General features: G+C 43.7%; 1 protein-coding gene across 1 annotated transcript; it reads right to left on the bottom strand.

Annotated features, from left to right (window-relative positions):
• Window positions 1–6,944: 6,944 nt before the first annotated feature.
• Window positions 6,945–27,460, bottom strand: LOC142257620 (vomeronasal type-2 receptor 26-like). Its single transcript, XM_075329758.1, has 7 exons — window positions 27,292–27,460; window positions 25,422–25,581; window positions 21,513–21,804; window positions 17,362–18,126; window positions 15,262–15,474; window positions 9,045–9,168; window positions 6,945–7,864 (listed from the first exon to the last, which is right to left on the bottom strand). The coding sequence occupies exons 1-7, from the start codon at window positions 27,458–27,460 to the stop codon at window positions 6,945–6,947; spliced, it is 2,643 nt and encodes an 880-aa protein (XP_075185873.1).
• Between the last annotated feature and the right edge of the window lie 526 nt (window positions 27,461–27,986).

A 27,986-nucleotide genomic window follows, 5' to 3' on the forward strand; every position in this document is an offset into this window, starting at 1 on the left:
ATCATAATTGTCTTCTACTAGTCATATCACGAAACTGAATTCTGTTGATTTTTTTTGATTAGTGGTGAGATCTGGAAAGACAAAAACAATGGTTATAAAGACATAGTGCATGGAGATGGTGGTGTGATCCTGGGTTATCTGTTTCCACCTATACCTTAAAGATAGTGATGAGTGGATAGAGTATGAGGTAATTTCCTGAAATTTGCGGTTTACACAAATTCAAACACTTTGAACTTTCTCTTTGTCTTTGAGATAATTTATTCACCGCAAATCATTTTTATGGGGAAAATGTGGCCAATTCTAATTTCAATAAAATGCCCTCTCTAGTTATTACCTCTAATCGAATGCTAATATGTAATGATAATGCCATGACTTCCAGCCTTTCCCATCTGATAGTGATGCAATTGGAATGACAAATTATAATTTAATAATAAATTGTTATTTATCTAGCACCAACATATTCCGTAGCACTTTAAAATTCAAAGGGGACATGTACAGACAATATGAGACATTACAGAATAACATAATTCAACAGATACCAAGAGGAGAGAGGGCCCTGCGAACAAGCTTAGGAAATAGCGGAGGCACAAAAAGTAAGTGGTAAAAAGTGCTTTTGTTGTATGGTTCAGTCATCAATATAATAAATAGGGCATGAACCGCTCACCAGCCAGTATGTGTAGAAATACATGTACAGAGTGCTATGAAGTGGATGAAGGGTGTGTAAACAGATGATAAAAAGGGTCAGATTTCGAAGAAGGTGGTAAAACTAGATTAGTTAGATAATTTAGATGAAGTGAAAACTGTGTGTATTGGGAATTAAGAAAACTGTTCTTTGTAGTGCATTCTAGAGAATTGGGGCAGCTCCCAAGAAGTCTTGGAGATGGGAGTGTGAGGTTCAGATTAAAGAGGATGACAGTCTTATTATCAAAATGGAACACAAGGGTAGGGTGATAGACAGAGATGAGGGCGGAAATGTGGGGCGGTAGAGAACTGTGAAGAGCTTTGTGGGTGACCGTGATATGTTTATATTGTACTCTGTAGCCGATGGGTAACCAGTACAATTACTGCTACAGGGTAGAAGCATCGGTGAAGCGCTTGGAGAGGAATATGATCCTGGCTGCGGCATTCAGGATGGATTGGAGAGGGGAGAGTTTAGTAAGAGATAAATCCATTAATAGAGCATTGAAGTAGTTCATATCAGAAAGAATAAGAACGATAGTAAGAGTCTTTGCAAAGTCAACAGTAAGATAAGGTTGAATTCTAGAGATGTTTTTGAGGTGTAGGTGACATGAGCGAGCGAGTGATCTGATGTAAGGAGTGAAGGAGTGATCGGAGTCAAATATATCCCCAAGACAATGGGTGTGCTGGTGGGGAGTAATAGTAGAACCACACATCCGAAATGGCATTATTGGGTTTATGAATGTTACTAGAGGGAGGAAACACTAGGAGTTTAGTTTTTGACGGATTTAGTTTTAGATACCGGGAGGACATTATGTTAGAGACAGCGAACAGACAATCACTGGTATTTTGTAGTAATGCAGGGGTGATGTCCAGAGCAGAAGTGTATAATTGGGTGTCATCAACATAGAGATGGTGCTGAAAACCAAATCTACTGATGGTTTGTCCAATAGGGGCGGTGTAAAGAGAGAAGAGGAGGAGGCCTAGGACTGAACGCTGAGGAACCCCAAACGTAAGGGGAAGAGGAGAGGAAGAGGAGCCGGCAATAGATGTAGTAAAGAAGCAGTCAAAGAGGTAGGAGAAGAACCAGGAGAGTGTGGAGTCCTTGAACCCAACAGATCGGAGCATAGTATGAGGCAGATGGTGATTCACTGTGTTGAATGCAGCAAAGAGATCCAGGAGAATCAGCAGGGAGTGGTGACCATTAGGTTTTGCTATTAGTAGATCATTAGAGACTTTAGTGCGGGCAGTTTTTTTGTAGCGTGTAAGGAGTGGAAACCAAATTGTAGAGGGTCGATAAGAAAATTATCTGATAGATAGCAAATTAGAAGGGACTGAACCAAGCGTTCCAAGAGTTTCGAGATGAAGGAGAGATTAGAGACAGGTCTGTAGTTAGTGGCATAGTTTTGATTGAGGGAGGTTTCATTTTTTTTTAAATAACGGGTGTATGCTGGTGTGATGGAAGGAGAGAAAGATCTCAGATGAAAGAAAGGGGTTAAATATTTTAGTTAAGTGAGTCGTGACAGTAGGGAAAAGGGACTGACGGAGATGTGAGGGAATAGGGTCACTGGCGAGTAGAGCGAGAAGATGCAAGGAGACAGACAACTTCTTCTGTGACCGATTCAAAAACAGAATATGAGCTAGATGAAGTGCAGGAGGGAAGAGAATGCATGATATTAGGCGACTGGTGATATATTTCTCTCATATGTGGATTAATGGCGGCTGCCACGGCTCGACATGGATAAATCTTCAAAGCAGGAGGAGAAAAGGAGTTAATGTCTCGCAACCCGCCAGAAGAAGATATGGAAATGTTGATTGATTAATAACTTTTTTATTCCATAGGTCTACGCATTTCAAGGTATGAAACCTCTTCCTCAGGACCAGAATATCAACAATGCATCATCATTATTGATATTCTGGTCCTGAGGAAGAGGTTTCATAACTCGAAACGCGTAGACCTATGGAATAAAAAGTTATTAATCAATCAACATTTCCATATCTTCTTCTGGCGGATTGCGTGGCATTAACTCCTTTTCTCCTCCTGCTGTAAAAAAAAATCCTGACAAAGGGTGAAACTTGTGCAAGAGATGTAGCCACACAAAGATGTGATACCGGTAGACAGGAGTAACTTATGCCAGAGTTGTACGCTAGCCTCTGACTTTCACATGACAGGCGTAGCCAAATTTTTGTTGGGAATTTGTAAAAAAAATTGTTGTGTATCTTTGATATTTATTATCCTGTGTTTAAAACAAAACTATCAAAAAAATAGAATGTGTAAAAAGGTAACAATAAAAAGATCAAATCAAATAATACTGTAAATTGGTAAAATCAGCATCTTACCTTGTAGGTGGCTTGCGATGGTGGCAAATCCAAATGCCTCGCGTAACATGGGGCATATGTGCCTTTTTATAGGTTCCATTAGAGATACCCAAATTGGAGAGTAATGCAAACACGTGATGTTTCCTTTCTCGATGTTTGGATGCAAAGCTCAACTTTTAATATCTCTAGAGAAGTAATTACGTCTGCACATCATTAAATTGTGGAACTTTAATCCCTTTGAGTCTATTACTAATAAAGCAAAATATACAATAACAAGGCCAACATACTCATGGTGAATGAACGTTGTAATATAGACTTTTTTTTATTTTGGAGGTTGAATCACTTTAAATGAAGCAGGTTCTATTTTTATGCTTTTATTGAGTAATTTAAAAACAATATAGAAAAAAGAGTAAAAATAAAATAATGAAGTTGCCATAAGTTTTCATTTCTATATGACCATTGCATGAAAACAATTGAGATTTTTCAACTCCCTTTACCTCCAGCAACTAATTCCCTATCTTTCCAATAGAAGCAAGAAACCATTTTCCTCAGTGACTTTATCCAAATTATCTGATCACTTGAAGAAAGTGTTATTGGGGATCTCTTGCTCTTTCATGCACCTGTGGTGCCCCTTAGGCTCTGGTCGCCACAGTGTTCGGCACCTCAGTTAAGGTGCTGTATCCATCTAAGATAAGGGCGGGTTAATCACCGGTGTTCTACATTCACACTCTACATACAGCTTAGGAGCCTTCTCAGAGGTGGATTTGGCTCAGGGTAGATAGGGGGGTGGCTATCACGAGGCATGGGACTTCCCCGGTCACTGAAGCCAGCCACCTAGGGGGTGGGTTCCACCTGGGGGTAGAAAAAGGCGCAGCACACTCACATCAACAGACAGAGATGAGTCGGGAACATAGTTCTGACAAGACACTTCTGGAACTCTTGGACCTTACTAGGCCCGGGGCTTCGAGCGCGAGCTCAGCCCGAGTACCTAACTGCTGAGGGGGACATCATAGGAAAAACACTCTCTCTCTTCAAACACCAGTGGTGACCCCTTGCTTCTTTGGGATTGACCGGAGCCCACGACGGCAAAGACCAGCACCTGGGTGCAGCTTGCAATCAGTGAGTAAAAGAACCTGGAACTGCAGTTGCCGACTCAGATTCTGTTTAGCGATGCCCTCGCCCTGCACTTTGGCGCTTCCAAGGGACTGCCATTTCCCAGTCATCCACCCGGGGCTCGGTCCTCCTGTGGGGAGCGACACCATCCCGGCTGCCATAACACCTGCCCCGGCGAGGAATTCTGCAGCGACTGCTACTCCCTAGCTGCATACCACAGGTGGTGTCATGACATACTTTCCCCAATCACCCCACTTTCCCTTCCTTTTACTGTACACCTCGGGACAACGGAACCGGGCAAGGCCAATCGTGACATCGCCTGACCCAACCCTCAACGGCCTGGCAATGAGTAGGTTAACCACTTGCCCCGTGGGACGCTGCACACCAATCTGTGATATAAAAAGCTTTTTTATTTTTAATTAATAAAGACCTCCTTTAACAAAAACAAAATCTTTGTGCATTTTTCTTTAGCAACTCAAGTGCAATATGCACCCAAAACCACGAGCAGTTCTGCGTGCATATTGCTAATCCCTGCCTAACTGTCCCAGCCTATAGTAGCATAGATAGAGGGATCTTTAGGTCATGAGCACTACATGAGTTTGAAGCCAGGACGCGTAAACCCGGCTTCATAGTGCGCATGACTGAAAGTCCAGGATCATGCCCAATGAGCTGAAGTCGTGTCGGATGCGATGGCAACAGAGAGGTGACTGTGACCATTTTCTGATGCCTCGCATTAATTAGCATATTAGCACACCCACAGGGGCGTGCTTACATGCTAAGGGGGCTGACTAGCCAAGGGAACTAATACACTTGCGACTAGTCACAGGCGTCATTGCTACTATAGGCAGGGACAATTAGACAGAAATCAGTAATATCACCCAGCGTATGGGTTTAATACAAACCATATCCCAAACCCAATAAAAACTTACAAATCTCCTGTAGATATTAAATAATAGAATGACTTTGTATTTACTGAAGGGTGAAGAAACTCATCTAAGTGAGCACTTTACCTAGGTTTTGCAAAGACCTCTATATACCTAAAAGTTAAATTGAAACATATGAAACTACACCTTTGAGTGTAATGCCTAAAAAAAAGGGTATGCTGGAACTTGTTTCACAAACGATAAGATTATAATCCATTATCACTCTCATTTAGAAATGAGGCAGAATACGCATTTACGGTCAGTAGCTTATAGGCAATGTCTTACGTGCAGTCCTTCTCTAGCTTTTTATCTCCACTGAATTATGAACTACATAATGACCGCTCCCACTTCTCTTTGTACAGTTTACTGTTGTAATGTCTGATTCCTTGCCGTTGCAGCACATCCACACATCCCCAGAAAATTATAATGTTATATCCATTTGCATATCTTTGTGAAAAGGGCGAAACATTAAAACAATAAGATGTGGGAAGGCAATTCTCAGGAAGAATATGAATCAAAAAGCTCAAAATAAGCAATGCATAGAAAGACAGAAAAGGAGTGAGGAATTTACACTTGATAGAAGGCATGCACATTAATATAGGTAAAAACACACCTAAAAGAAAAAAAAAACATGCAGTGCATGTTTCGCATCAAACTTTGTCAAGGGATTTGTAAGAAAATATTTAAAAAAATACTCTCTTGTCTTACTTCATGAAAACAGCAGTTGAAGTTTATTTAAAAGTGAGTAAACAGTTAAATGAGTTAGAAAAGAATTAATAAAGAATTACATATCCATATTCATTTGAGAGTTGCACAGAATGGCAGCAAGCTGAGAACTGACTACAAAATAGGAATAATTGGCTAAGGTGCTAGATTAAAGGCCACTTTACATACTGCGATATCGTGACCGATATCGCTAGTGTGGGTAACCGCCCTTATCGGTTGTGCGATATGGTCAAATCGCTGACCGTGGCGCACAACATCGCCCAGACCCGTCACACTACTTACCTGCCCTGCGACGACGATGTGACTGGCGAACCACCTCCTTTCTAAGCGGGGGTTTCGTTCAGCGTCACAGCAACGTCACAGCTGCGTCACTGAACCGCCGCCCAATAGAAGCGGAGGGGCGGAGATGAGCGGTAACATCCCGCCCACCTCCTTCCTTCCGCATTGCAGGCAGGAGGCAGGTAAGAAGCGGTTCCTCGTTCCTGCGGTGTCACATGTACCGATGTGTGCTGCCACAGGAACGAGCAACAACATCATTACTGCTGCAGCAACGATATTCGAGAATGGACCCCCATGTCACCGATGAGCGATTTTGGACGTTTTTGCGACGATGCAAAATCGCTCAAAGGTGTCACACGCAACGACATCGCTAAAGCGACCGGATGTGCGTCACAAATTCCGTGACCCCAACGAGATCGCTTGAGCGATGTCGCAGCGTGTAAAGCGGCCTTTAGGCTCCAGTCTCTTTGCATGCGTGGGTTTGAATCCCATTGCTGCCAATCCCACTACTTCTGACATTTTCAAAATAGGCAAAATTGGCTTGTAAGTTAAATCTCTGGCTAATTTCCATTAGTAAGTTTTCATACCAGATTGTGTAGGCCAGGGTTAACTAATTAAAACAAATAACACATAATCAATTTAAAATTGTTATATTACCGAAAAATTGTAATTGTTTCTAGCAAGCATGATATTATTTTCTTGAGAGGATCTTGCAATTATAAACAAGTAAAATCCATAAAAATTTTAGCAGCATAAGTGAATAGTATAAAAATGTGTCAAGATACATAAAGAGAAGCATTTTGCCTTTGCTTCTTCTGGGGTTCTAGATGCATGTTTCGCTGTCACTTCTGGTGTTCAGAAGAACTGATTGCAAAACAAACATTGGCCTATGTGAATTTTATGCTGCTAGTATTTTTTATAATTTTTTTGTTTAGTAATTTGTATGTGTCTTTTATCATTGAGCTCTGGCTTTAGAAGGATGACATAACATTTTGGGGTAAAAATGCACACCAGTAATCCTGCTGAAGAGATTAAAATGGCAAAAACCTCTACTGCTACCGTGTACTTGCCCTTAGCACTTAGGTAAGTGGGTATAAAGGACAACCAAACACTGCAAAACATGATCATACTGAATGTGATATGTGTAGCCTCATTGAAGTTGTCCGGAAGGCTCCGAGCTGAGTAGGCGACGATGAAACTTAGTAAAGCCAGAAAACCAATATAGGAAATTGCAAGATAAAAGTAGAACATAGATACATCCATACACTGCACTATCAGCTTATCATGGGATGTCTTACTGTCAAATTCTACAATTGGGGGGGCACATATTGTCCAGGTAACACAGATGAGAAATTGTCCAAAGGAACATATAGCAGTCAAGCCTATGGAGACCGTGGAACCCATCCACTTTTTAAACCTGCGTCCCGGTTTGGATGCATTAAAAACAACGATGACTGTAATGGTTTTTCCCAACAGAGAAGAAATGGCGACTGAAAATACAAAGAGAAACAGTGATTGTCTGAAGAGGCAGGTAAGTTCAATGGGATGACCAATGAATAAGAGCGAGCAGATGAAGGACATGGTAAGCGCTATGAGGAGGACATAGCTAAGATGCTGGTTGTTAGCTCTTACTATAGCAGTGTTCCTGTGCTTTACAAAGGTGATCATTACTAATGTTGAGGCTACAGCAAAGGTTGTGGCTATGGCCGCCAAGGTTGATCCAAGATGGTCATCGTAAGAAAGATATTCTATGGTCTTTATTATACAAACAGTCCTGTTCATGTTTGACCAGAAATTTTCAGGACACTTTATACAGTTTTCCATTCCTGTGATAGAAAAAAAATCACCATCAATTATATTTTTTTACAGGCAAAAGAACCTACTTTACATATTTTAATTAGGGATCTATCTCTCCTACAAAGTGATTAAACAGGAATTACTCTGATAACAGATTTGATTCAATTTGGCCAGAAAATTTGATTGTCAAAATATATTTGACACATATGAAATTCCTGGTACAAAAAAGATCATTGTCTACTGAGGTCTTTTCAGACCCCAGAGCATAATATGCAGAGGAGTTAAAAAGTTAAAAAAAATATCCTTTAGCTCTCTTGGACCTGCAGCTTCCTTCCTGGTTCCTTGTTGGCCCACTTCCTCCTTCTGGCTTCACTCTTGTCTACAATCTTAAATCTTCTTTTATCTTTGACGCCTGTGCCCCTAACATAATGTCATGATGTTGTTTGCCCTTGAACTTCAAGTTGCCACTTGACTCAAAAAAAAAAGCCACATGCAGTTCCTCTTAGTTTGATACACAGCCAAGATAAGTGCGCGGCTGGGGTGTGTAGCCTGTAGCTGTGGCTTTATCTTGGTGGGTATCATAATACCAGGGAACCCTACACCAATTTATTTATTTATTTCTACTTTATGCTATAGACCTGCAAACAGCATCTGTGATTGGAAGCATCAGACACGCTGTCACTCACCTTGGGGGCACGTCTGACTTCAACCAATCACAGATGCAATGACTGCCGTGGACGAGAAAAGTGGTGCATATGAGTAAGCCTAATGAGTGGCCCTGGAAGTGAATAGATGGCTGCGGGCGCAGTTGCAGCCGCACTGGAGTCTCAGTAAGTACAGCTCTCTTGCTTTATTATTTTTCTCTTTATTTTTATTTTATTTTTCTTTATGTCCTGAGTGCTGGACAGGATCATTAGTCGGAGTTCCCTGAGAATTCTAGGCCCAGGTTTGGTAATCGGGTACCTTGGAAACCGGGTGGATCCGGACTTTTACAGTCCAGGTCCGACCATCACTACACTTGAGCCTTACTTTGCGCCAGAGGCGCCGGGGATACAGAAGAGTGAAGACTTTAGCCAGAGGAAAAAAGTTAGCCAGCGGAGGACAAGCTGGAGAGCCAAGACAGGTGAAGGGCAAGACGAGTATTATGTTTTCATTTTATCTATCTATCTATCTATCTATCTATCTATCTATCTATCTATCTATTCGCACCTGATAAATTTGCTATTTCTCCATCCGAGCAAGGTACACAGTCAAAGCAGCAGGATAAATTTCCAATTTGGAGAGCTCTTCTTTTTCCACGACTACATATCTCAGTGCACACAGACTTTGGAATCTTAAATAATGATAAAATACATGATTATAATTATAAAATCAATGAACAAATTGATATCATTTGACAATTTTTGATAACTATTAAATTGTTGTGATGTGAAACTTCCATATAAAGTGAAAAACATCTCTATATAAGGAAGTTTGATGAACTTCTCATGTCATTATTGTGATTGAGACAAGAAGAAACCCTTTCGAGTATAAATAATCTATAACTCATCCCATGCCAACCTGGTAGTGAAATTCAATCTAATTTTTTTTTGGAAAAAATATTACCTCATCGTATATAGTAAAGTTGAGCAAAAACATTCTCAAGACCCTGGTTCATCTGCCATATTGATAGTCCATGGCTGTCAGACCAGTGGCATGTGAACCTCTTTCTACCTGTGACATCTTTTGTTCCACTTTTGGTCCTCCACAATGTCATATGCATGTTGACTCCCAATATAATGATGTTGTGGGGTCTGCTAAGCAAATGAGGCACTAGGAATGATGAAGGTAGTGTAAGGGGGTGGCAGTAACCACAAAACCTCCAGAAACCTGACTTCATGTTATTAGAAATGTGGGTTGGGGTTGGAGTTCCATAGTTCCCCACTAAAGGGCACAGTGTCCCCATAGTTGAGTGCAGGGGGAAGGGATAAGCTCAGAGGAGATAGGGGAGGGCATAAGTTAGAGGAAAGGAGGAGAGTAGTGAAGGATAATAGGATGTGAGAGGCTGCAGAGGGCTGCAGAGAGACAGAGTGGAGGGAGATCGGATCCTGATGTGGAGAAGGCCACCCTGTGGCTTGAGGACTGGTGGATAAAGACACAGACGCAGCAGGTGTGGGGCTAAGTCCTAGGGACCGCCATCATATAGGAATGCTGAGGAACTCTGGGAAGTGGGAAATCATCATGGCCAGAGCACCTGTATCCACAGGGAGAAGGACTGGTAATCCAGGAGATCGATGGAACACTCTGACAGCCAGGGTAAAGAAAGCAGTGAGGAAATGGATGTGTCCGGTGAAGAAAACGTGCCCTGTCTCGGAAAAGGAAGGTGTTTGTGTCGCGGGCGGAGGAGGGGACGCTGCGCTCTCCCACTGCTCGGGTCCGGCTGCCGCGGCCGCTGCGGCCTGCTGCTGCTCGGTGGCTCGAGCGATGGGCCGGATCCCGGGGACTCTAGCGGCGCTCCTCGCCCGTGAGTGAAAGGGGTTAGGTTGTTGGGATAGTTTTTTGTCCGTGACGCCACCCACGGTTGTGGTGATTGAGTGTACACCACCGTTGCTCTGGCTGAGGAACCCGGGAGTCATGGTATGGAGCAGCCAGTTGTTGTTTGCCCCTCCGTGGATAGGGGTTGGTGATCCCGGGGCCCAGTGATGAGATTGGGATGGTGGACAGGCGGGTATGGGGCCTGTGGAGGTGCAGGGGCGCAGGGACAGCGCTGTGCTGCACGGCACGGAGGTACTCACTCAGCCAGTAAACACGACACAGTTCTCGGTAAACAAACGGCTGGTTGGACGGGTCCCTTGGACGGTTACGGTGCTGATGATCCCTGCAGTTGACGGTGACGGTCTCTTCCCTGCACCTATGTGTAGTTGTTTGGTTGCGATGGGTTCCCACCGGTAACCCGCTCCCCAGCTTGGATATGAGCCGGAGGAGCCCCTCTCTTGCCCGCAGGCGCTGGCCCTGGGAAACTGGTGCCTTGGCGGTGGCGGTGTCTCCCCTTTACGGTTGGACTGTTGCCTTCAATCGGGACTTGGTTGTTGGGAGACAGTCGTCCCCTTCACTGACGGATTTGGCAAATTATGGCGACTCCTAGCCTTGCCGGGATCCGAAAGGCCCCTGCCCTGGTGCTGACTGTTCTTTGTATACCGCTCCGGTACCGCCGGGTCACCACCCGTCTGCGGTCCTTTCGGCAACCTCCGAGCAGCCTCTCCTGCAAACGGTCACCGCCGTCTGCCAACCTTGCTGTCTCAGTCCGGGGCACACACCCGGACTAACTTCAGGCTTCTTGCTGTCACTTTCCTCTGTCACTTTCAACTCTCCTCTTACTCTCCCTGTTTACTCCTTCACTTCCCTAACTGATCTCCGATCTGCATGGTTTTCCCGCCTCCAGAGCTGTGTACTCCTCGGTGGGTGGGGCCAACCGCCTGGCCCACCCCCTGGTGTGGACACCAGCCCCTGGAGGAAGGCAACAAGGATTTTAGTTTTGACCTTGAGTGTACCTGCAGGGAATGTGGGGTGCGTGTGGTGTTATGACCTGTGACCCCTGGCTTGCCCAGGGCGTCACATTCCCCCTTAGCAAAACGCAGACCGTCCTCGGGCTGCCCGTCCAACACCGGTTTTATTTTCCTTTTGTTTTTTCTGAAAAATAGGTAAAAAGACACAATACAACTTATGACATCATCCCACATCGGGAGGCACATTTCTTAAACGGTTTCAAACATTTTAACGGTTGCGGCTCCGCTCTCTCCCACCCAAGTAACCTGGCCCTGATGCTGCCCCTAAAACCCAGGCAGCACCCCTTGACCCCAGTCCAGCACAAGTTACCCGAGCGGGATCTGTCCTTCCCCTCCAGAGGGTAGCCACCGGTTCCTGTGGTGGCTGGGCCCCAGCCGGCTCTACTGCGGGCCCTCCCTCCAACCTGCCTCTCCGGAGGCGGTGACGGTAGCTGCAACAAACAGATTTTTATTTACATCCCACTAACGTTTGTGGTTGCCCTGCAAGTTCACGGGCTTGTCCATAAGGAGTCCCTTATGCAACTTTTAAACGGTCCCCACAGGGACAACGGTGCCGGCAACGGCCGGTTTTCTCAATCACGGTTAGACAATCTGGTTACTTTTCGGTAATCATCATTTTTCATCATTTTATAACTTGCAAACAAACACAGACTTTGGTCCCAACGGGGGCGGGGGACAACGGGGTTCCGCTGTCTTACTCCAGGTCGTCGGCTTCATCTGGGGGAGGGGGTGCAGAACTCACACGGCTCTCCTGGCTGCCCCTCAGTTTCGCATCTAGGGCGAACCACCCCCTCTCTCTACAGTGCCGGGTATACTGCACGATGTCACCCGGCATAAGGTTATGGCCGGGGTGCTCCTCGGGCAGGTGGGCATTCACGTCCCGCCGGGCTATAAACACTTCGGCCTCCAGGCCCGGTTTGTAGATAAACCCATAGCCCCGGCGGACATCAAACCGCCTCACCTGTCCTTCATACAGCGGGCCCCGGACACGGAACGTCGCCTGGCGGAGGTTCTCCTTCTCCCGGATTGCACGGGCCACCAATTCCGCTTTCTTCTTTTCTCTTTCACCGATTTCCGGGCCCAACGGTACCGGTTCCCTGTCCCAATACGGTGCTGCTGTGAGCTTCGGCGCACGGGTCGGGCCCCGCTGGACATTCTGGACGCTGCCCACTGTCAGGGATCTGGCCGGCAGGTCCTGCGGCGTCTTGGCCTTGGGCGCCGCCTTGCAGCGACAACCCGGCGCAACCTCAGCCGAGGTGTGGGGGATGGGCACAGGGGCTTTCCGCGGCTGGGCCTTCAGCTCGGAACGGGTTATCAGCTCCGGCTCGGGGGACTTCTCAGGGGCTGCCTCCAGTGCAGACTTCGGGGCCTTCCATGGCAGCACCTCCGATTTGCTACGAACTCCGGCTACAGGTCGGCCTGCCGGGGCGGGCATGCTGGGTATCGCTACCGGTTGCGGTGGCAGCGGGCCTAGTGGCGGGGTCACAGCTTCCGCGACGGCTGGTGAGGGAGGTAACAGGGCAAGAGGGTTTGGACCGGTTCCCGCAGCCGCGATGACCGGCCCTTCAAGGGCATCGGGGCGTGGGTCACTCACCCTCCCTTCCTCAGCTTCCTCCTCGCGTCTCCGCACGGTTGCTATCATGTCCGCCATGTCAGCCTCCCACTCCTCCATGAGGAGCTGCATTTTGACCTGCAGCCTTTGATAGAGCTGCGCGGTCCGGATCTCCACCCACGCCGCGGTTCCCGGCGCGGGGGCTACGGTGCTTCGGGACGGCATCCACATGTTGCTGGCGGCTTCTTCCAGGAACAGGTTGACTGCAGAGTCCTGGCGTCCCTGCTTTTATAGCTGCGTTCACATGCAGCCAGCCGCCATCGCGTCCCCCTTAGCTTCTTTCCGGCCCCTCCTCTATCGGGGCGGGGTTTTGGCCTTCGCGCCTCTGCTACTCGAGAACACGCTCGAGCGGGAACTCTTTGCGCCAAAGATGGCGACTTCTGAAATTTTCTGGCCGGACACCTCCGGCGGTCACAAGGCGCACCTCTACCCAACGGCAGAGCGGTAAGATCCTGTTCGTGACGCCAAGTTGTCGCGGGCGGAGGAGGGGACGCCGCGCTCTCCCACTGCTCGGGTCCGGCTGCCGTGGCCTCTGCGGCCTGCTGCTGCTCGGTGGCTCGAGCGATGGGCCGGATCCCGGGGACTCTAACGGCGCTCCTCGCCCATGAGTGAAAGGGGTTAGGTTGTTGGGATAGTTTATTGTCCGTGACGCCACCCACGGTTGTGGTGATTGAGTGTACACCACCGCTGCTCTGGCTGGGGAACCCGGGAGTGATGGTATGGAGCAGCCAGTTGTTGTTTGCCCCTCCGTGGGTAGGGGTTGGTGATCCCGGGGCCCAGTGATGGGATTGGGATGGTGGACAGGCGGGTATGGGGCCTGTGGAGGTGCAGGGGCGCAGGGGCAGCGCTGTGCCGCACGGCATGGAGGTACTCACTCAGCCAGTAAACACGACACAGTTCTCGGTAAACAAACGGCTGGTTGGACGGGTCCCTTGGACGGTTACGGTGCTGATGATCCCTGCAGTTGACGGTGACGGTCTCTTCCCTGCACCTATGTGTAGTTGTTTGGTTGCGATGGGTTCCCACCGGTAACCCGCTCCCCAGCTTGGATATGAGCCGGAGGAGCCCCTCTCTTGCCCGCAGGCGCTGGCCCTGGGAAACTGGTGCCTTGGTGGTGGCGGTGTCTCCCCTTTACGGTTGGACTGTTGCCTTCAATCGGGACTTGGTTGTTGGGAGACAGTCGTCCCCTTCACTGACGGATTTGACAAATTATGGCGACTCCTAGCCTTGCCGGGATCCGAAAGGCCTCTGCCCTGGTGCTGACTGTTCTTTGTATACCGCTCCGGTACCGCCGGGTCACCACCCGTCTGCGGTCCTTTCGGCAACCTCCGAGCAGCCTCTCCTGCAGACGGTCACCGCCGTCTGCCAACCTTGCTGTCTCAGTCCGGGGCACACACCCGGACTAACTTCAGGCTTCTTGCTGTCACTTTCCTCTGTCACTTTCAACTCTCCTCTTACTCTCCCTGTTTACTCCTTCACTTCCCTAACTGATCTCCGATCTGCCTGGTTTTCCCGCCACCAGAGCTGTGTACTCCTCGGTGGGTGGAGCCAACTGCCTGGCCCACCCCCTGGTGTGGACACCAGCCCCTGGAGGAAGGCAACAAGGATTTTAGTTTTGACCTTGAGTGTACCTGCAGGGAATGTGGGGTGCATGTGGTGTTATGACCTGTGACCCCTGGCTTGCCCAGGGCGTCACATTTGCAAAACCATTAAAGTGCAGATGTTGAATGAGAAACTCGAATCTGCCTCTCTTTTACTGTATCTTAACTCAGAGGTAAACTGTTCAGCATCCCTGAGAGCTTGCATCCTCTTACCACCTCTACACACAATATCCCTTTTTCATGAAGTGAGCCGGCCGGGGTTGTTATGACTACTACAACCCCTAGCCTTGGCCAAAGTCCCTGGTTGGTCCTTCAGTAGTAGGAGATTCAAAGTGCTCTTGTCCGGCAGCCATGGACAACCACTATGGCCATTGGACCAGGATCTGCATATCTTTTTGTTCAACATTAATACATAGCAAAATAAAATTAAGAATTATTGTAAGAGGAGTTGTCTAACTCCTTGTAAATAGATGAATTTGAAAATTAAAGCAATGGCTACCAGTGGGAAAAATAATTATCCGTTCAATTAATAGTTTGTTGGTAGCTCTCCACTTTGGCTCCTAAGGTCAATGTCCTCAATTATGTTCATATTGGTGGGAAACCTATTTTAGTAAATGATGGTCTATTACATGGCTACATACCTTAGTTCCTGAATACTTTGCTCTTACCTTTATAAAATTTGGATTCCACACAATATCCCTTGTATTAATTGAAAATTGTTGCGATGGTGATAAAGTACCAACGTGCCTTTTCAATTCTGTACCATTTGGATAAAGTACCCAGTTCAGAATTCCAAAACTATTTACTACATCACCCTGCGGAGAGAAAAATATATCTTCTCCCGTTGATCTTAAATGGACATGTTTAATATAAATATTCAGCTGAAGATAAGAGAAAGGTTTAAGCATAAATTTTAATTCAACTGTTAAGCTTTATTCATCATATCTCATCTACATGTTATTGTGATATTGTAATGTTTTCTCAGCTGCTTCTGTAACTCTCATACACTCCAATATATAGAACTCCTGCCAACGGCTTCCAAGAAGAATCTTGCTCTTCTCAAAGGTGGTGTGCCAGAGTACTTCACCCGAAAATGTATTGCCTTAAATACTAAGGCTATATGCACACACTGCAATATTAACTACACCCAAACTGCAGCCAAAACTGCACCTTGTCACAGAGAGCCTGAAAATGTAAAAAAAATGCTTGTAATGGAGGTGCGTTTTCGTCACAATTTTGCCGAATATTTGTTAATGGGTTTTTTAAAGGAGAAACAAAATATGATAGGATAGAATAATGGATAGATAGATAGAAAAAATAGATAGAAAGAACATACAGAACTGATAATAGGAAAGAACAGATAGAATAGATAGAAAGAATAGCTTGACAGAGGGATAGCTAGCTTGGAAAGCTGTTTTTTTTAATTTTTTGGGGGTAAAAAAAATTATGTGAGTTCCCTCCCCATTTTTCATATCCAGCACAGGAACAACAGCAGCTGCAGGCTGCAACCCTCAGCTCTCTGCTGTACCTTGGCTGTTTATGAAAAATAGAGGGCATCCCACGTTTTTTTAAAAATTATTTATTTAAAAAAAAAAAAAATGACGTGGGCCCCCCCCCAATTTTCTAAAACCAGCTAAAGTACAGCAGACAACTGGGGGATGATATTATTAGGGTGGGAAGTGCCATCATTATTTGGCCCTTTCCAGCCTAACAATAGCTTTGATTTTAATGGGTGACAAAAACGCAAAAAGAATGACCATGCTGCTTCCTTTTTGTCAAAAAGTTTTGACAAATAAACTACAGACAAAAAAAAAGTGCAACTTGCACACAGCAAGTCTGATTTGTCATAAACTTTGCTGGCACCAAAAAACACGCAACAAAAACACGTAAAAATCGCAGCATGCGCATATAGCCTAAGTCTTTGATTCAGCAAATTGTTTATGCCAGAAATCTGGAATAAAACACCATGAAAACTCTCAAAACTTTGGGGCAAAAAATCTGCGACTTTTTGTGTCTTCATGCCAGTTGGCAGAGCTTGGACGGGTCGGGGTGGAGGGATAGCAATCATTTAACTAATGATGAGTTGTGGCATACCTTATGCCACAAATCTTACTCTAATTTGTGACTATAATAAGGTTTATCATGAGACGCACAAGACTTTTAAGATGCACCTGATTCATTATGAGGTTTTTCCCTCTTAATGAATCAGGCACCTCAGACTCAACCACATTCTTTCCTCAAGACCGCCATCAACAATTCTGGCCTTAATTCATCTGAATTAACTTTTTGAAAAATTACTGTAGTTATAACTCCATACTCATACTTCTTCATTGTTGGAACAATAAAAAAAAAATTCTATCTTTCGGAGAATGGTGACACAAAACCAATTTTTATTTTTTCAAATGTCAGGATTTTGTTCACCAATTATAAAAAAAATCCACGTTTGATATCTCAAGTTAGAGGGAACTGGTTTATGTCTTCAGTCATGCCTAATCTCAATCAATGTGTTAACTCTCTTGAGAACTGATGAGGGTAGTGACCAAGCTGGATGGATGCAGGGAATGTCTTTTACTTATTATGTGGCTATAAATTCTGCTATTTACTATTATGTATGTACAGCTGTATAGAACATCTATATGCATGAGGGGTATAAAATGAATGAACACTCAGGCAAGCACTGGGGATTTTTGGAAATCCCAAGTCTGTGTGTTTATTCTTTTCGCAGAAGCAAAGAAGTATATTATCACATGGGTAATGGATACAATTACCTTTTTGATTCCTTTACCAGGATATTGTTTGACTAGTAGTTTTGCTGTATGCATTTCATGTAAAGCCTTGGCCAGAAAATAAACAGCGTTGTAAATTGTATATGTAAAGATATAAGTCGAAGTGCCTTTACTTTTCAAAAATTCCACCCATAAATTATTAGTCTGATGCTTGCCATTTTTTAAATCATTCCAAAACCCAAAGTGAATCATACAAAAAAATTCAATAAAATAATTATCCTGCTTGTCGTTAACTATGGAATTGAATAAAAATTCCCGGAAACCATCGATTTCCTCTTTATGCACTGTTATCACTAAGGAACCATTGAAAACAGATAAACAATTTTTGAATTCGAGATCCATAAGTACGTTCAGGCTGATGGAGGATATCCATACTTTACTGGACAGCTCTTTAAATTTGACATTTTGCAGCATTAAAATGAAAGCTTCAGTGGTGATATAAAGAATGATAACATTTGAAGATGATGTCTTTAATGCTTTCATGAGTTCATCAACATAGTTGAAAATGGTGATCACAACTAAAAATTCCACACATATTCCATTGCTTCCCAATATCTGCCTCAGTTTACCAGTAGCTTTTATGTTACTGTCGTCATCGGTGGATATAATTCCAACCCATGTCCAGTTAAAGTACAGCAGAAGGTGTAAGATTACCTGGAACTGATGATACTCATTCGGAATAGTTCGATAAACTGATGGAAATCGTATCCTATCGTTAAATACTGGATCTGTTGCACCATAGCTGATCTACAAATAAATACCACAGCTACTGATACATGCATACTGAGCACAAACAGATTAGGCTTTGGCTTCATGATAGTTATAAGTGTTGTTATGATCTCCATAAAGTCATGAACAGGGGCAAGCAGAGGAGTAATTTGAGGGTGCTGTGCCACAATGCAGAATCGGTAACACAGCTTCCTGTCTCCATACACATTAGAGTAAAGTCAAATGGTCAACCAAATAGCGAAGAGTTTGGCCGATGGTCTAATGTGAATGGGACAACTGACCGACTCATGATCGTGAGAGATGCCCACATGTCAACTGACAGCTTTCTCATAGAGAACACAGGAGCACTCGGCCAAGTAAGAGCTCCTGTGTATGGGAGTGTTGACTGAAGTATAATTTGACTGACAGTCATTTAATGTCTGTGGCAAGCCCAACATATGGCAATATTTATACTGATGTCTTTGTAGCAAAGGAGTCTTTGGGTCCCCTCCGGCACCTAAGCCCATGTGCAAGTATTAACTCTGCACCCATTACAATATATCTTTTGTTTGCAAAATACTAACAAGATTGTAAAACTTGCAATCATCAAACGAGATCTGTTACTTAAAGAGGTTGTCAACTACTGAAACATTGATGACTAGTGGTGGGCAGACCCAGGCTGTAAAAGTCCGGATCCGCGCGGATTCAAGAGTATTCGGGTTCCAGCCCCGGGCCCGGACTTCTCAGGGAACTTTGGCTAATGCTCTGGGTACAGCACTTGGGTAATACAAAAAGATGACGGAAAAATAAAGAAAAAAATGATAAAGCAAGCAGCGCTTCATACTTACCAAGCCTCCAGCCGCTCATTAGGCTCATGCATATGTATATTTTTACCCAGCATTTACCGTCATGCTGGAGGCTCGGTAAGTATAGCGCGCTTGTTCCTATCCCCTATCCCTTCCACCATCATTTTTAATCTAATTCTGGTTCCCATAGACTTATATGGGGACTAACGTCCAACCAGATATCCGTCATCAATTCTGGGCCGGGACCGGATTTGGTTTTAAATCTAATTAAGTCAGCCAGGCCTGGTTATCTACTAGTCCGCCCATCACTCTTGATGACCTATCCTTAGGATAGCTCATCAATGTCTGATCAGCAAGGGTTTGACATTCAACATTCAGCTGTTCTCGGTGCCAGTGTTGGCAGAGCTGCTCAGACATCTGATAGTGCCTGCGACCGGATACTGCACATTTGTGTCACGGATGTGTCTGGACCTTCAGGTGCTGCTGCTGGGACAAGGTGCAGAAGGGCCCAGCGATCGTCCAGACGTTAATGGACGCTGTCCCTTTAAGGGCTTGATTTCGTTTTTTTTCTGTTTCCTTGCGAGGTTCGAGGATCTTTTCCTTCAGCTGGTAATTAAGGGCCTTCATAACGTGGGGCCTCTCACTCCTCCAGTGCGGGTTATATTCTTCACTTAGACAAGTTGCTTGCTCAGGAGTGCATGTGGCTTCAGACTACTGTTGCTGTATATTCTGAAGATTCCCTCTCAAGATAAGTTGTTGTTTTTTCTTTTTTCCCTTTTGCTGTTTATTTTGTGTTTGTTTTTCCCTCCGTGGATTCGTGGGTGGTGAGATTTATTCCTAGGTTCTGGCTAGGAGACATGGGCACGTTGGCGGGCCACACCTCTTAACCCTTATAGGTACCTGTAGTTTGAGGGCAAGCGCAAGGCCCCCAGTGTCAGGGTCAGCGCAGGAGCCCATGGTTACCCCTCCTCTTTGTATTTCAGCCTCCCTTATTCTCAGGAGTCCACTTGCTGGGTGTCTCTTCCCGCTCCGATTGTGACATTTTGCCTCCTATTCAAATCAATAGAATGCGGAAGTGCTGTGTCTGGCTGTGGTCAAAAGATGGAGTAGCTACTTAATTTAGCATTTCCTGCCACAGGCTGCCACCGCTGGCACCAAAAATATTTGATTAGCAAGGGTGCGGGGCTTCAGACCTCGACCCATCAAACATTGATGACCTATCCTAATGATAGGTCATCAGTGTTTAAGTAGTGGATGTCAGGGGAGCCAAGGGCCAGTGGTAAGCAGTCAACAGGGGTATCCATCTTCCCCTCCCCTATTGACTGGGTTTCCCTCTTGCCTCTTCCTTTCGCCGTTTATTTGGTGTTCTCTCTTACCAGGCGTGACACATACGTACACATCTCTATCATCCCAAGAACTTGTGGTCAAGACCAATCGGTAATGAAATAAAGAGCCAAAAACAAACAAGTTTATAAACTTTATCTAAGACATGAAATAGGAAGACAGTGCACGTACAACAAAAATAAGTGAGCGCGCACCCAGAATATAAATAAAATGAATTAAAAATGTCTCATAAGTAGAATGACCGGGAGCAGCGAAGGCTGAGGAATGTGCAATACAGATCCATTTAGAGTGATATGGATGGCAAAATGATCTCATGACAAAAAATGAAGTCTATAATGTGTATTTAAATATATATGCGTACCATTATTGATTATAATCATTAGACATGTGTCTAGATCTCAGGGGATGTAAAGGTATTGAAAAAATGCTGGGCAGGGTAAAGAAAGTATATACCTGAGGGTAACACAAATTCCCTTTGGTGAGTCGTACCCACCCCAATGCGCGTTTCGGAGGTGTCTTTGTCAGGGGAACAGCAGGGCATTCCTCTCTCTTCCGAACTCCCGGTCATTATACTTATGTGGCATTTTTTATTTATTTTTGTTATATTCTAGTTGCTTGCCCACTTTTTCTTGTATGTACACTGCCTACCTATTGCCTGTATTAAATAAAATTTATACACTTTTTCAGCAATTGATCGCTTTATCAGTCACCAATTTGATCCGCTTTTTGTTTTTTGGTTCTATACATAGAAAATGGTCAAGCATGGGGTGCATACAAAAAACACCGCCATATACTGTACTTTGCTATGATAGTGAAAGATTTAAAGCTAGCCACACTACTGTGCCCAAGTATTATTTATGTATGCATGGATATTTGATTCTCTGCACTTTCCCAGCTTGTTGCTAATCAGTTTGCGTATTAATTAATGGGTGAGTAGCAGAGTTTCATCGCAAACTGTGGACAGTACACGAAGCAAAGTCCTTAAAGACATGGCTGGGGGAGTTTGGTGTGGAAGAACTTGACCAACCACATAGAGCCCCGACCACAACCCCATCACCTTTGGAATAAACTACAATGGAGATTGTGAGACATGTCTTGTCCAACACCAGACAAATGCTGTTCAGGATGAATCAACCAAAGTTCCCACAGACTCCTCCAAAATCTTGCAGATCTAATTCCATATCAATCCCTATAAATGTAGAATTGGAGATTATAAAAGCTCTTGTAGGTGTAATGTGGAAGAATCCCAATGATTTATCCTTACAGTGTACTTACCAAGGGGTATCCATACAAGTGGGTTATTTGAGCTATTGTATATGTGGATGAAGATAATAAATGGCCAATAAATGCTACTATTTTTGATGTCTTCTCACACGAGTAGTTGGGAATCAGGTCTTGACCCTCTGACAGGATATTTAATGTGCTCTTTATCGCCAGAGTCTCGCACTCACAGGAGTCATACAACCGGAAGCCCAGAGATATATTGGGCAAGATATCATTATTGGTATTTATTTCTTCAATTGCATAAATAAAAGCTAGAAGATGCTGGAGATACTGGAAAACCGGTCTAGAATTAAGAATTAAGAGAAGGTGGGGAACATGATTGGCACATATATTATAACATTAACAAATTGCTTTATGCCCATATTACCACTGTATTATATGGATCTTAGAGTGTTAATCAGCATAATCTATCTACCGTGGTACCTACTTGCACGCAACCTCAGATCCTCACAAGATCTCCTTCTCTACTCCCCTCTCATCTCCTCTTCCCACCATCGCATCCAAGACTTCTTCCGTGCCTCCTCCATACTCTGGAACGCTCTACCTCAACACATCAGACTCTCCCCTACAGTGAAAAGCTTCAAGAGGAACCTCAAGACCCACCTCTTCCAACAAGCCTACAACCTACAATAGCCCTCAGTCCAGTAGACCACTGCGCAACCAACTCTGTCCTCACCTATTGTACCATCACCCATTCCCTGTAGACTGTGAGCCCTCGCGGGCAGGGTCCTCTCTCCTCCTGTAGACTGTGAGCCCTCGCGGGCAGGGTCCTCTCTCCTCCTATACCAGTCTGTTTTGTACTGTTAATGATTGTTGTACGTATACCCTCTTTCACTTGTAAAGCGCCATGGAATAAATGGCGCTATAATAATAAATAATAATAATAATAATAATCTATGTTCCTCTACTTACTTGCAATCATCTCTCACCTTTTCTATCCGTGCTCTCAATCACAGTTAATAGCGCAATATTTCCTCAATTTTATAAGTCTTAACAAAATCTTATTTTACTGTGTTTTTTTAGACTACACATTTAAGCCTTTACCATCTTGTCTCCCCATCACACAAAACATTATTAAAATTAATTTTTTACTTAATCTTAACCTCAAAAATTCTATTACATGTGAATATCTCACTTAAACTACCAAAAAAAATCCTAATATCTGACCTCCCCCCTATTTCATGGTTCATCTCCCTTGCTCTTCTACTATATTTTTTTTTGGAAGTCTCTAAACAGGTTACACATCACTAAATGAATTAATGAAACCTTAATATGGGGTTGATTTGGTTCCCATTACAGTGCCTATCAGTTTACAAGAAAAAAAAAAAACACCTCTGCACTATTTTTCTAATGAAATGATGGACACTTTAAAGGGAACCTGATGTACTCCATTGGCATCTATTATGTACTGGATCCATCCTCCACATTAATTCCATTTCTTGGATAGTAAAAGAACAAAAAAATGAAAGTGAGTAAAGAAGATGTGAACAGATTTGTAATGTCAAAAACCTATATAATAATGAAAAACAACATAAAAACAACCTCTACTCAAAATAGTATGTATTGCAAAGTGTGCACAGTACCAACATTCCAAGCTGTACTATTGAAAAATGAGATTTTTGGCAAAAAATTTAAATTTTTCGAGCTACCCCGCCACGTCCCAGCAAATCTCTTGGGGAAGTCCTACACTAAAATATTTTTATTTAAAGTGTGCCATGTGGCCTCACATATGCAAAAATAGGACTGCACAGCACGTACCTGGTGCTTTTCAGTTCCGTCTTCTTGACTGATTCATGGTTGTGGGTGGGACAGGCCCAAGCACATGCTGCTTGGAATAAATAGCCAGTGGACAGGGCTGGATGGCAATGTGTGAACAGCCACCAACCGCCAAAAATCTGGACAGATGGAAAAATAAAAATGAGGTGCACTGCAAGATGGGGACCAACCAAAAACCTATATAACAATGAAAAACAACATAAAACAACCTCTACTCAAAATAGTATGTATTGCAATACATCCTATTTTTGCATTTGTGAGGCCGCATGGCACACTTTAAATAAAAATATTTTAGTGTAGGACTGCCCCAAGAGATTTGCCGTGACGTGGCGGGGTAGCTCGAAAAATTGCAATTTTTTGCCAAAAATCTCATTTTTCAATAGTACAGCTTGGAATGTTGGTACTGCGCACACTTTGGAATACATACTATTTTGAGTAGAAATTTGTAATGTCACCTGCAAAAGAAAGTCCCTAAACTTACATATTTCTAACATGATTTTTGGTAATTCTGTCATGCTACACTTTTAAAAAAAAAATTTGAGTCCAAAGAATATTTTTGTTGCAAAATTAAAATATATTTTAATTTCCTAAACTGTATTTTTAATAGATAATACAAATATATTATTGCATATTATAACTCAAAACCCTCAGATAAAATATATTTTTCCTACAAATTAGGTGCATGATTAGTAGCTATATGCAATTTGCTTTTGATTGAGAAAATAGTAGAGATCATACAGTCTACTGTGTGATACAACAAGCGATATTAGTTTTCAGTGCCTAAAAGTTAAATTTAAAGAAATTCTATAAAATAGAATTGTTCACTGTCTCTGTAAGTGGTGCTAAGGATGACAGGCTATGTACTGCAGGGGGAAGTGGTTCAGCAGTAGGTTTCTATGAACTTATCTATTACTAACAAGAGATGATTGAATCAATTCAAGGCAAATCAAATTCACTTTGAATTGCATAAGTAATTTCAGATTTAGAAGAACTCAACATTTTTGGAATTCAATTTACTCACTTGCCTTTTTGCATAAATATTAAAAAAATAAAAAAACACTGGTGCCTCAGCTCCATGGCTGGTTTTGGGGCTGTAGCTTCCCACCTTGTGCTCCACAACATTTCTTCCTCCTTCTTGTGTTCTTCTCTGTCTTCACTCTCCAGCACCTTCGGTGCGGACTAGACTTCAGGTGACATTATGACTTTGTTGAAGGTCGATGCATGCTATGGTGTCTTGTCAGGTTTAGTAAGTGCCGGAGTTGCCAAAGAGTGAAAAAGACCAAGGATTAAAGCGAAGACTAAACATTGAAGGGGGAAACAAACCAGAAAAGGACCAGGCAAAAAACTATGCCAACAAGACAGATGAAGGACAAGATGTGTTAAGATTTTTTTTTTTGTTAAACCATCCATTAATTATACTCTAACCTTGTTTACCGGCAACTCGATTCACGTGGATTAAATTCAACACAATTTGAATTTCTGGGTTAAGTTTGAGCGTATCTGGCAAATTGAATTTTGTCATATTCCTTATCTTAGAGATGAGGGAATGTGACACAATTCGATTTGAAAGATACGCTTGAATTTAACCCAGAAATTCAAATTGTGTAGAATTTAATCCATGTGAATCGAGTTTCTAATATGAGATTAGAAAAAAACAATCTGTTGTTTGACACATAAAATTGTGCTTCACTCATTGATAGGCTCTGTCTTTTTGACTTCATTACGGCCAAACGATAATGTTTGGTGAAAAAAAGTCTAATCTCATACAAGATCTTTAGTATTTTTCAATTAGCCTTGAATTTATTTTATCACTAAGTTATCACTGCCGATTTATATGCTTTTCGTTAGCACAATCTGCAAAAGATAAAAAGACAAAAATTCAATTTGGTGTCTTTGTAACGTACAAGTTTGAAATAGGGGAGTAGCTTGTTGGCATACCACTCACACCAAGCATCATGAGCTTCAGCCACACCAGCTCTGCTAACCTACTACTCTGCGCCATTGAGGTAAACATTACAAACAATGAGTTCTGAAAACTGAGATAGATGTTTTCTGTTTTTAGGAATTATTCTAGTATGTCTAACTTGCCCCAATGCAGATATTAAGCATTGAATTAATACTTACACTGTGCAGACATCAGTTGATGGTGGAACCCAAAACTTTTGGACTGCCTTATGACACAATAAAAGTATCTGAAGGACTCCCCCAATGATAATGTCTCCGTCTCTGGAGTAGCCCACTGGAGATTCACTGTCAATACTGCTTCTCATTCTGTCCGACAGATCTTCAGGACAAATAGACATATGGAGAGGAATCAAAATTATCATCAAAATCCAAAGGGGAAACATAGCATCGTAGACATGGAAACAGGAACAATAAGTGTTAGAAGGGATGGAGCTCTTGGCTTGCTTATATATCACTCTTGTTTTTGATTCTTAATCATACCTTTGATTTTTTTTCTATTCTTCTTATAATAGAAGCCACTGAGAGATATGAAGCAATGAAAAATAAAATATTTTAAGAGTCAGCAAATTACTATGTTCAAGATGAAAGGTAAAATTTAGAATTTTGTTAACAACACTAAGAACAATTTTTGGAAATCATTTTGCAAAATTTCAGATTTATCAAAGAAGATTTATCAATACCAAAATAAATAGACCTTTGTTCTGCCCCATTATTGCCTGCAGTTTTGAAAGTGGTGGAACACTTACACGTGGACGTCTGGCTCGTGGCCCAAAACTATGCAAATGACTTCTGAAGATATGAGATGGCATAATGTACGGTAACCGGACTCCTGTAGTCTTCATTCCAGACTACAGCTCAGTGTTATATATATTTGGTTGTGGAATCAGTGGCGCGGCCATGTCTCTTAAGTGTCCCAAGAGCTGTTCTTCAACATGACAATGTTAGACCAGAAATTGCTCATGCTAATGAGAGTAACCTATGGTCTGCTGTGTCTCCAGGCTTGTTGTGTCTGTTATCTTAAAATCTGATCTGATTCCTCCAACTGCCATTTATATCAAGAGTCTGCAGTAGGCTCATAGACTAGAGCATGATAAAATCTAGAGATTACATGTAAAAATAAGTACATTGCATGTTGTTTATTTGAAATATTCTGCGCCTCCATGTTCAGTCATAACCAGTTATTGTTTCCGCAAATAAGTCAAGACAAGAGTGATGGGTTGCTGTGTTCATACCCAGCAGAAGGTGCCGACTCAACAGCAACCCACTGATATGACGGCAACAATGTTTTGATCTGACGACTTATGAATCATCATGAAGCAGATTCTGCTCTTGGTCTCTGCACTCACCAATAGACATGACACTTAGTTACATAGTTACATAGATTGAAAAAGTCCAAGGTCCATCTAGTTGAACCTTCCTTCACCATTTATACATTTTTGTCACTAAATCTTCTGTAATTGATAATATTATATGTATTTTGGAAATCATCCAGCCCTTTATTTAAAAGCTGTTATAGTGTCTGCCATTACTACCTCTTCTGGTAGGGCATTCCACTGTCTAAATGATCTAACTGTAAAGACCGTTTCCTATTTAGTTGCCAGAATTGCCTTTCTGTCACCTGCTGTGAGTGCTCCCTGGTCCTTACTGAAATTTCCACATTCAGATGTGATCAGAGTACAAGTGACTTACTTGCTTAGTCAAGGCAGAGTCCAGGCTCAGTTTCTGACTTCACCTATGAATATAACACTCATTGGATTTTCTGCAGTCAGATGTGCTCACTGTACAAGTGTAGCGCCGGCTTCTCTAGTGCACCAGAGCTCCGCGGAATCCTAGCACAATGTCCTTGCTCCCTCTTCTTTCCTGCATGGCCATTCTCATGCTGTGCTATCCTCTGCTTACCAGCATGGCTTTCCACATATAGGGTGGGCCCCACTCCCACATGGCCATCATCTTGTTGCTTGGTTCTCTGCTCGCCCCTTCTGTGGCCTCCCATGTGTTGCATGGTTCTCTGTGTCCCTTCATTGCTTACCAGCATGGCTTTCCACATATAGGGTGGGCCCCACTCCCACATGGCCATCATCTTGTTGCTTGGTTCTCTGCTCACCCCTTGTGTGGCCTCCCACGTGTGGCATGGTTCTCTGTGTCCCTTCATTGCTGTCCACGTGTAGTGTGATCCCTGGCTCATTCTGCCCGAGCATGCCTACGTGTTTGTCAGTCCTCAGCTCTCACCTAGACCCCAGGTCTTGCGCATGTTGTGTGGAGTTTCCTGGTCTCCAGCCTAAGGGGTCATGCACATGCTTTCTATCCCTTTAACGGCATACCTTGAAAAAGTGTCCTCAGCCTATTGCTGGGAGACACCAGATATTTAAGGCTCCCTCCCCCTGTTGTGAAGGGCCAGAGCAATGCATTAGGTTTTGATCCTAGCTTTGTGTTGGTCCTGCCTGTCTGCTCTGGTCTCCTAGCTTCCAGTACCAGTACTGCCTGCAAGCAATTCTGCTCTGCTGTGTCTGTCCTGCCTGTTTCCCTGGATCTGTCCTGTCTGTTACCTGGTACCAGCCTGTATCCTGCACCTGTGTCCGTATGTTTCTGTATCCTGAATCTGTGTCCATATCATCCTTTATCTTGCACCTGTGTCCATACCTGCCTGTATCCTGCTCCTGTATCTTTGCCCGCCTGAACCTATCATCCTGTCTACCTCATCCATCCTGGCTGCACCTGTGTCCA

Source organism: Anomaloglossus baeobatrachus, chromosome 12 (assembly GCF_048569485.1).
Source record: "Anomaloglossus baeobatrachus isolate aAnoBae1 chromosome 12, aAnoBae1.hap1, whole genome shotgun sequence".
In the NCBI taxonomy this organism is placed as follows: domain Eukaryota; kingdom Metazoa; phylum Chordata; class Amphibia; order Anura; family Aromobatidae; genus Anomaloglossus; species Anomaloglossus baeobatrachus.

Coding starts and splice junctions, on each gene's coding strand:
- LOC142257620 (XM_075329758.1), bottom strand. CDS start 27,460: ATGCTCGGGCAGAATGAGCCAGGGATCACACTACACGTGGACAGCAAT. Junction 21,805..25,421: donor TCAACTGATGTCTGCACAGT/GTAAGTATTAAT, acceptor TCTTAATTCTAG/ACCGGTTTTCCAGTATCTCC. Junction 9,169..15,261: donor GGAATCCAAATTTTATAAAG/GTAAGAGCAAAG, acceptor TCATTATTTAAG/ATTCCAAAGTCTGTGTGCAC.